The sequence below is a fragment of the Mirounga leonina genome, unplaced genomic scaffold (assembly GCF_011800145.1).
Source record: "Mirounga leonina isolate KUSES-001 unplaced genomic scaffold, KU_Mleo_1.0 Mir_507, whole genome shotgun sequence".
Taxonomy (NCBI): Eukaryota; Metazoa; Chordata; class Mammalia; order Carnivora; family Phocidae; genus Mirounga; species Mirounga leonina.
The window spans coordinates 3,527,877-3,538,394 of NW_023270789.1; the positions used below are offsets into that span (position 1 = coordinate 3,527,877).

The window sequence follows — 10,518 nt, forward strand, 5'->3', positions numbered from 1 at the left end:
GGGATGTTAGCAGTTTTTAGGATAGGCAACATTTCGAATAGTCAACAGGACAGCAATCGTGGACATGCATGGGAATGCATGTGCATACACCACAAACTAAACAAAAGCAACGACTATTGCAACTATCATGAGCCCAAGACACGCCATGTGCACCCGAAGGCATTGAGACCAGGGGAGAAGTCACGGCAACCACAGAAGGGTCCCACTAGTCACTTCCATTTGGGGTGAATAGGGAAAGGGTTGTGCTGTCAAAATCTCTATACCGCCACCTTCCATCTTCCCCACGGAGAGAATGAAATCATCTTTACATCAGTAACTGAGAGCAGAGCGCGGATGCCTTTGCATTTTGAACCAGACAAGTCTGAGTTAGACCCCTTGCACTCTACCACTTGTCAGCTATGTGTCCTTGGGTAAGTCACGGACTCTTAAAGCTTCAACTTCTTCTTCGCTGGCGTGGAGAGAATAGTTGTGCCTACCTCCATGTAGCGTTTTCTGGGAGAACCAATTACACAAAACCCTTAGGTGCAAATTACTTCTATTATTATGTTTAAATTCTTAGCTTTGCAAAGAAGCCATTAAGGATCAAATTTAAGTATTTTTAGGGCTTACATAAGAACAGTGACCTGTTTCATCTTTTCTTATATAAAAACAGCTAGCCTAAGAATACTTAAAATCATTTAAATAAAAGACAAAAAAAAAGTCCTCTCCCCAGTCTACAGCCTGAAAATAAACCCCTCAAAGGAAAAGTCACTGGAAATGTTTTGACATAAGCAGAGTGTAGGAAAAGCATGTGCATTATCACACAATTCACAGGATCCACCTACACCTCTTGAAAACTGGAACAATTTTTAGAGAAAATGTTGATTCTATAGTTTAAATTTAGATTGTTCCGCATGCCCCACCCCCCTCCACTGTTGAAAATGCTTGCACTTATCTACACAAAGCCTGAACTTGGTGCTCCAGAGCTTGGTCGGTGGCGAAGAAGCCTCTACTCCAGACACCCCCACCGCCCCACAAACTGCCTCCCACAACCACTACCACCTGAGAGGGTCAGGGGAAGGAGAGTAGCATTTTTCTTAAAACGGATGATCTGTAGTGCTATTACTACATTATCTTGTATTGTAGCTCTCCCTTACTCACTTCTAACTTTCAGAAGTACACTGCCAGGTTATTAAAGCAGTTGAGAACCTGTGTCCAGATCAAAATTTTACTGTGCTAAAAATCAGATTTAAAAAAAAAAGGAGATGGGTGTATTTCAGTCACAGCTAAGATGGTTGCAAATAAATACAATATTCAGTTGAATTTGAAAACACCCTCTTAAGACTCTAAAGAGAAATCCTGCCCCAAATGAGCTGGTGTTGCCCACAAGCAGAGACATTTATATTATTCATGTTGTTCAACTCCTGTGGTTACTTCTGCAGTGTTCCTTGACTAACTTCTCCCAACAGAGTGGAGTTCTTTTGTTTCTATCTTATCTGTTAAGAATGAAGCAGGTCTAAAGATAGTCCACATTCTTGAAATTCTCTCCACTGTGGAGCAACCACATTTCTAAGTGCCTCTTTGCATAGAGCCCTTGGTGCTAGTGTTAAAATGGAAAATAATCACACACTGAAAGCAAACACACAAATAAAACAAAAAGGAAGGACAGGGCTTCCACCAGACAAGAACCACAGTCTGAAGTGGGATTTCTTTCACATCTTTAATGGGAAAGCACATCACTTAAAAATCATTTTAAAGGCACTGACTAGGGGATCTCTAGAAGACTATGTGGTCAGTTTGTATTGATTTTTTTAAAATACAGTTCACAATTTCTCTTTTAAGCAAGGTATCATTAATGCAAGTTTAATTTAAAGATATGAAAATCAGATTTAAAAATCTCTGCCTCACCACCTATATGCTTTATTCTCAGACTTTCGGTATTTTTCACTCCAAAAAAGGGGGAGAGAATGATAAGAGAGCTAGGCCCTGGACAGGTTCCAAAGTTGTATCCCCATTTACAGAAAAGTATCTTGCCTCCAGCCTCACAGTTATCAGTGGTTAAGTTGGCTGGGAGTTTGATTTCCTTATAGCCCCCACCCTCCTTTCCTCATCAATTCATGGTACGTAAGGCATAGTTTTATATGAGGACATTTGTGAAAGAGACATGGGAAGTATTAACATGTGGAATTTTTTCTCCTTCAAGATTTTAATTTTTTCAAAAGGCAATGTTTGTCCAGAAGACCAGATGGCTTTTACAATTCACTTCTTCCCTACAAGTAAAACTGTGACTTAATATTCACTTACTGTGACAGGAACTAAATATTCCTTAAGTCCCTATAGGTCTCGATCATCAAAAATTCGAAGCAGAAAAAAATTGTGTGTGTGTGTGTGTGTGTGTGTGTTCGGGGTTGAGGGAGTGTAGGGAGGGACAGGCACTGGGCACACATTTGGGAAAAACAAGAGAAACATGGTTTCCCTTAGAAGTGAGTAAGGGAGAGTTACAATACAAGATAATGTAGTAATAGCACTACAGATCATCCGTTTTAAGATGGGTGAGACAGCATTTTCTTTATTATTTTTTTTTAAAACATTTGGAAAAACAAGAGAAACATGGTTTCCCCAATTGACTACAGGAACCTTCCCATTCCTCTGAGCACTGGGCACACATTCCTACTTCTTCAGTTAGAAAACTTGGATCCCTTCTCCCACACTCACCATGCTCCCTGCAGTGGCGCCCCTCGGACACCCCGAGGTCTCTGAGCTCAAGGTTCCCGTGAGGCCCTTCACTAATGGGACACTGACTGGTGAAAATGATGAAGTAAGTTCGGTTCTGGTTTGTGTGTTTTTTTTTTTTTCCATTGCTAATTTAGGAAGTGGGAGGTCACAAGGAGGGCAGGGGCTTGCCCAGTGTGACACAGCTGAAAATGGGTCATTACTTCATCCTGTGCTTCCCAGGGATTCCATCCTCTCAAAGACACCCTAAGTAAGGAGTTTTGCCACCGTTGGATCTGGGCAGAGGGAAAGGTGCCCAGAGAGATGGGGAGAGAAAACTCTTGACAGGAGAAACCAAGGTTAACACAAGTAATGAGGTTCACTCATTTAAAAACATGGACCAACCCCCGGACCGTGCCCCTTCCTCTCTGTCAGTAATTAACCACCTAAAGGGGGGACCCATTCCCACCACAGTAACAGATGGCCCTAGAGGCAGCGGGGAGCTCGGCACGGTTCAGACTTCTAGAACTGCTGAAGAAGCCTCTGGGGTACTGGGAAGCTCTGATGTCCATGCCCTTCGGACGGGAATGCTGATGTGCTTCAGGTAAGCCCCCAGCCATCCTGGCTGGCTGCGGGACCCTGAACAGTCAGCCGCGGCTGCCTGTCCCTACGATGGCAAAAGCATTTGGTGTGACGACCGGAAGAGTCTAAGAAGGCATTCTGATTGTCTGATTCATCAAGGGGCTGCCGTCAAGTCTGAAAACAAAACACCTAAAACCCCGCGCCGTTCTTAAAACCCACACACAAGCAAAAGGTTTGGGACTAGCAAGAGGGGCCAGAAGGAGGCTATACCTTCCTTCAAATGGGGGGAAAAAGGGGGGAGAGGGGCTTTTCCCATCTTCCTGGGATCACGCATTATTAAATCATTCTCAAACACAACTGTGTATGTAAAGGTACTCTGCAAAGCACTGCGCCACGGTTATTACTATAACTGGGTTTTAATTAACATATAAATTACTGCCATTCCTCACTTACTATGAAAACTCCTTTCAACCTTAAAAAAACAACCCATCTGGAGTATTCATCTCATCAGGTAAAACTTAACAGAAAATACCAGAAATGATCAAGCCCAGTTCATTACAGCCTCCAGTTGCGCCTAAATGACTAAGTGGTTTAGTTTACGTGCGAGGAATTTTCTAGCCAGGGATCTGAGGGCCCCAAGACAGCTGAGGTTGAGGGAGGACACGCGCTGTCTTAATACCGCAGCACTCTGCGGCCTGGAGCAGCATTTAGGGCAGTTAAGGAACGAATCGCTTTCTTCTGCAGAGGAGCTGACCCACGGGACCACCATGTCTGCATATTCCTTGTCACTCACCTGAACGTGCAGCAGGCTGGAGGTGGTCATGTAGCAAAGCCAGAGCGATGGGCCCCTTTGTGAGGCCAGCTCACCACCTCCATACTTGGGCTGTAGCCCACCCAGCCAGCAGGCGGGGGGAGGCGGCGCAGAAAGACCAGCTCCAGCTCTAGCCAGCAGGCTCCCTCAGCCCCAAACAAACTAGGCTTAACCTTCCACTCAATCTGCTGGTAAGGAAATTCTTAAGGAGCCTGCCAGCCCACCCTACCTGCAGGGTACACAAAAAATTCTAGAATGTCTACACAATCAATATACTTTAGATTTACTACCTCTTTTGAAAACATTCTTTGTTTTTCCAGTGATTCAAAACAAAACCCAAGCCTGTTTTTTCACTGGGGTTAACGCTACCCCTATCATTAGGCACCCGGGTTATGAAGAGTTAAAACTTTCTGCCTGCTCCTTCCATCCATTGCCCCCCTCACCCCTTTTCTTCTGGTTTTACCAGACCACCCTCTGGCTAGTGCTACTCAAAAGATGTCCTCAGTCTGAGAAACGAAGGATTCCTAACTGGCACCAGTGTTGCAAGGGAACTGAATAAATTCCCAGTTCTCATGGCTCCTCAGTTGGTACCCCGAGGCGTAGGGTACGAAGTAAACCAGCTGGCAGGCTGAAGAGGACAAAGGCAGCCCAAGGCCCCAGACACAGGTCACTTGAACTGAAACAATAAAACAAATATGGCCCCATGGAAACATCATGTGAAAGATAAAAGAAAAACACAAAAGGATAGCGCCCAAAGTGCCCGGGGGCCCTGGCCACGATGACAGCCTGGAAAGATAAATCTGACACCAAGACCCACTGGTCCCCACACCTGACACTCTTCACTATCGGGCCCCCAAACAGTACAAGCCCCAAAGACAAAGCACGAGCCACCAAGAATCACCTCTTTGGATCACTACCAGAAAATACCTAACAGTTGTTACTAAGTAGAGTTTGGATAAAACCAGATACAGAGATAATTACTGTTCAGATACGATTCATTGTAGAGTCACAAAGGAACTAAGGAATGAGGTGTACTGATCCCAATTCCCACGGCTCCGAATGCAAATGAAACCCGAGAGAAAAACTGCAGGGTGGGTGGGTGGGTAGGTGGGTGGATGGGGGCTCTATTCTCACCAATAGAATTTGCTAACCAAACATCAGTCAAATAAATGTGAAGAACTTCTTGTGGATTCCTGACAACAGATTTCAGCACAACTAATGAGGTGAGTCATATGCAAAGAACGGTCTCTCTGAGATTCCAGCCAAAGAATACACTTCCTCTCATACACTCAATTCATAGCAATGTGAGAAAGTTCAAACCTGACTTGGTTACGTTTCCTTTTCCAAAAATATAGATACGAAGGAGAAGGTAAAAAAAAAAAAAAGAAAAAGAAAAAAGCCAATGGGCTTTCGAATTCTCTTTACTTCCCATTATTGCTCACTGGCCATGTATTTTCAGAGCAACCCAGAACTGGACAGCTCTGGCAGGCATGGGGAGACATTCTGCCCAGCGTCATGCTGTCCAAACGCAGCCACTCTGATTACCGTGAGCCCATCTGATCTGACACTCGCGTTTCTTCTTCTGGCCTGCTGGCTGGCAGAGAGCCCTGGGCAGCTAGAAGACACGGCGGCACGAATGTTCACACTCCCTCCCATCACACAGCGCTGAAAAGCAACCCCCCCAACTCCTTTTTTTTTTTTTTTTTTCGGTAAGACTTGTACAAAGACTTAAAAGTCAAGTCCCTTGCTTGAAAAGTGAAAGCAGACGAAAACTCTAAGATGCCATTAAATTAGGAGGTCAGCAATGTCAAGGGGGATACTTCCACTTGGCTTTCCTTTGGAGGGTAATTAATAGTAGTTCCTATTATTTTCAATCCTTAATATGTTTCTCAGGTGAAAGAAAAATTCTTCTCTGGTTTTGAAGGGCTTAGGACTAACTGATGAACAGGAAACCTATAGTTGATAAAGATCGGATCTTCCCTCAGCACCAAATCCTTGGTCAGCCTGACCACAGCTGTGGTGTTTGCTTGCACCGCACTCACTTTGGACAGAACAGAGAGGACTTCATTTGGTCCTCGGGGCCCGTAGTCTACCTAAGAGCCAGCTGAGAACCTGAAGCTTCAGGGCTTGAAACAATTTTTTTTTTTTTTTTTTACCTTTTTGTTTTTAAATGAACAAACTAATTTTACTTACTGTTGCATACAAAATCCTTCAAATAGTTAAAGCCTTTTTCTCATTCTTAAGTTTGGATATCTTTAAGACAACACAGCCTGATTTGAACAGAAAGTCATTTAACTGTTAACTTGTTGCTAAAATAATCAGGAAACAAGGATGGGATGGAGCATGTTTGGGTACCAAGTCTATTGTGCTTTATAATTCTGAGTTCACCTTTTCTTTTTAAATGCAACTTCGGGGTAACACTTCCAGAGAGCTGTATGTTTTCGGTTTTAGCGCTCACCTGGATGAACATTTACCAAATTTTTAAAAAATCCCCCTGGGGGGTGGGGGTGGGGGAGGGAGGGTTGCAAGGGTTAGCCTCCTCTCAGCCCTCTCAGATTTATGATGCAGACCTCCCCCGCCTTCCCTACCCTCCCACCCAAAGGTGAGTCACTAGAGTGTTACAAACTTACTGGCGGAGAACACTACAAATTAACAAACAGTAAGTTACCAAAAGAGGATACACCCTCAGAAGAGGGTACAGAAAGAACCCTGAGCAAGGGAACTGTCACACTCACACACTGAACACTTCAGAGACAAAAAGGGTGTGATGCAATCCCGGGCCTCTGGTCTGGCCCCAGTGCAGGTCAACAGTTCCTCCTGTAACAGCTTCACTCGCTCCTGGCCAGGCCCTGGCAACTTTCCACTCTGAGAACCCTGCCTTCCGATGTTTTCAGTCTAAAGTACTAGTTTTATAGCAGCCAGAGGAGATTTAGTCACACTTTCAAGTTGAGCTCCAAAAGGGCAGCTGATAATGTTACCGAACGACCAGGATTTCTGCTGACATGCGTATCCCTTGTGCAACCTTCACCTGAGTCTTCTTCCCCTGCTCCTCTTGAAATCACCACCCGTAAGCCAGGATTTATTTTCTAGGTAACTTAAGTTAATATTCAAACAATGGGGAAGCGCACGGAAGGACCTGGTGACATTTCCCCCCTCCCCCCAGCTCCTGTAAACTTGAGAAAAAGAGCAAGCTTTTTTGTGTACCTTTGGTGAGCTAGTTGTGGGTGGCCGGCCTGGCTGTGGCTGTAAGCCAAGTCACTGGCAACAACACCCAATATGAAAAAAAGGGACAAAATCCTATTTCATCCAGGAATGATTCAGCAGGAGCTGTTCTTTCGTTTTCTTACCAAAAGCTTAGGAAACTAGATTTTTAAGGAGAAAGAAAATCACCTGAAATATCATCAAAACCTAGGCCCCCAAGCAGTGGGAAGAAGCAGGGAAGAAATTAACAATGACCTTAAAAATTAGCTGCGAGCACAGGCTTCCTGGTTAACCAATTATCAGCAGGGCTTTAGTCACCACTCCACCCACATTTTAATCCCCATGTGGAAAAATCCCAACATTTCAGCATAAAATATCCTTCTGAACGTTGGACTATCACAGTAAGTCACTGGGGACAAAAGGGGTAACTTTACTCCAGGAGAATCACCACCAACACACATCTCCCCCCTTAATGTTCAATTTACCAGTGTCCCCCCCCCCCAAAACGCTAACTGCCACCCAGCAGATAAGCAGCTTATCATCCTGTGAACCAGCTGCAATTCAATTTTGTGTTTGCCAGCCACTGGCTTTTTATTAAGAACCCTAAGACATCCTGGTTGAACCTTCACAACCCAGGTGTGTGATCTTCACCACTGTTGTGCATGGGTTCAGTTATGAAAGACACATACAGATACGTGGATAGAACTCAGTTACTCAAACATCTCTGGGATCCATTAATTTTTAATGTGATTTTTTTTAAATCACAAATACCCCACTTTCATCTGAAGAATAATGCTGGAGTTCTGCATGTAAGGCAATGTCAAGTGAGTGAGTGTTCAGGCTGGGGAGACCACAGGCTGTTCAGGAATCAGGCATGGCTGGTGTGTCACTAACCAACCATTTGACCTTGAACAAGTCACTTCACCTTCCTAGGCCTCGGGTACATATTCCCGATCACTACACCCCCCCTCCCAAAAGCAGGAATGTCCAGCTCAGGGTATCAACTTTCTTCTCTTTTGAGGGAGGAGAACCAAAGGGGTGCACTTAAAGGGCTTCTTTATGGGAATGACCCAGGGTTTGATAGTGGTACAAGCCCAGGCCACTAACCCACTTTTATATCGTGAGGAGTATACTCAGCTCTTTGCCTTCGGCTCTGGAACCTGGGTCAGCCCTCCACATTCTGTGCTTTTAAAAGATACCAGTCGTGCATGCCACTTCTCCCTACTCTCCCTACCAGGTCCAAGGCTTTCTAATTACCGCCCTCAAAATCCAAAGTTAAGAATCCCCAAAGGACGCTCCCTGCCTCTTCCCCCAGCACTCACGCCACACTGCGGAGCCCTGAAAACCTCCAAAGACCTACTAGATGCCCGCACCGTGCAAGCCCCGGAGATAACTCAGCGGCTGCTCTCCTACCCCGTGTTCTCACGACCTGGTCATTCTCTCCCATGAATTGATACTTTGGGGGGAGGTTATCCCGTATAAACTTTTCTCGACTTGGCTTTGGCTCCGTTGGGGTCTGAGACTCGGTCTTCTGCTGTGCCTACGGGCATTCCCAGCGCTCCGTGCACTCTCCTCCCCTACCCCGGAGACCACCCCGCCCCCCATTCCTTCGGAAACTGCTCTCTCCCGCGGCTCGGCGCTCCTGCCACCGCGTCCTGCCCGCCGCCTGCAGGCCTTTTTCGGGTTTATTGTACCCAGAGGCCCTGGTGAGCCAGCCGGTCCTCCTTCCAGGCTCATCCCTCAAAAAAAACAAAAAACAAAAACACCCCTCCCCACCAGGGAAATGACCACTCCAGCCGCCCCAGGGCGCATCCAGTGTTTAGGGAAAGCGTCCCATTAAAGCTCTCGAAAGTATACCTTAAAGGCCATCTTAGGGCGGTGAAGACACACCCTTTCTGGCACCAGCCAGCACGACCGGCTCCGCAGTGAAGGGAAGCCCGTTGTTTTTTTTCTCTCTCTCTCTCTCTTTAGGGGAGGGCGGCCGCCTCTGCGGGGAACTGGCTAAGCCCCAGCGCCTGCGAGTGGGAGCCTCACCCCCTCAGGGCCGCCCCCGCGTCGGAAGCCCCCGCCGGCGCCGGGACCCCGGCCGCGGTGGCAAGGCAGCCCGGGAGGGGCCCCGGCGGCGCGCCCCAGGGGAAGGGGAGGAGCACGCCTTTCCTCTGGGCACGGAGGGCGGAAGGAAAAGGGAAGGCGAGAGATGGGAGGTGAGGGCGGGCGGAGGGAGGGGAGGGGAGCCGGCTTCGGGGATGCCGCGGCGGCCCGCTCCTTCCCGGGGCCGCCCCGCGGCGTCCGCCCTCCTCCTCCTCCCGGCCCCGCGGCTCCCGAGCGCCGCCTCCAGGAGCCCCGGCCCGCAGCGCGCTGGGCTCGGAGGTCCGCGGCCCGCCCCGCGCTGCCGCCCGCCCTCCCGGCCCCCACTGCTGCGCTCCCTGCACTTCCAGAGTGCGTCGTCTTTTAAGCCTGGCCGCCCAGCCTGCCCGTTCCACGCCGCGCCGCTTCCTCCTCCGCCGCCTCCCGCTGGCCGCGGTAAGCCCTCCCGACTTCCTCCTCCTCGTCCCGCCCGGCGCCCCGCGCCCCGCGCCCCGCGCCGGCTCGCCGCACACTCACCCCTTTCCCCATGGTGGCGGAGGTCTGTGCGCGGCGCCGGGTCCTGTCGCTCAAGAATCAGGAAAGAGGAGAGCAGCTCCCGGCCGAACTAGCGCGGCCGGGGGAGCGGAGAGGAGGGAGCTAGGGCTGCCGCGGGGCGGGAGGGAGGGAGACCGGCCGGCGGCTCGAGCCGATGCCGCCGCTGGGCTGCTACCGCTGCTGCTGCTGCCACGTGTCCGCCTCCTCCCGCCGCTGCTCCGCGCCCCAGACCCCGCCGCAGCTCAAGCCCGCGCCTCCTCCTCACTTCCTAAAATATGCAACCTGCGTGCTTGCCCCGCCCACGCCGCGGCACGTCACCGTTACCGGAGCAACCTGACACCGGCCGCGGGCCTGGCTCCGCCCCCGCCCCAAGCCCCGCCCCAGGGCCCGGGCTGGCCGGCGGCGGCCAGTCGGAGCTCCAGGCAGGAGGGCGCCGCGGCTCGGGGCGCGCGTGCCCAAGTCCCGGGAGGCCGCGGCCGCGCCACTACGGGGCGCGCCGGCTGGGTGGGCCGCGGGGACTCTGCGGCCGTGCGGCTCCCGCGCCCCTCCTCCGCCGCCCTGCGTGACCGGCCTGCTTTGTAGGACACGCGAGGTCCGCAGCGGGTGCTGGC

At 49.5% G+C, this 10,518-nt stretch overlaps 1 protein-coding gene across 2 annotated transcripts in view; it reads right to left on the reverse strand.

Moving 5' to 3' along the window:
• ATP1A1 (ATPase Na+/K+ transporting subunit alpha 1) overlaps positions 1 to 10,179 on the reverse strand; it is a 29,177-nt gene extending 18,998 nt beyond the window's left edge. The window contains exon 1 of one of the 2 annotated variants that reach the window (XM_034990214.1): positions 9,890 to 10,179. In XM_034990214.1, coding sequence (XP_034846105.1) covers positions 9,890 to 9,901 — 12 coding nt within the window. In that variant the 5' untranslated portion in view covers positions 9,902 to 10,179. Of the gene's footprint in view, positions 1 to 9,142; positions 9,329 to 9,889 lie in introns of those variants that run through there. The other variant, XM_034990215.1, reaches the window with a different exon arrangement.
• Between the last annotated feature and the right edge of the window lie 339 nt (positions 10,180 to 10,518).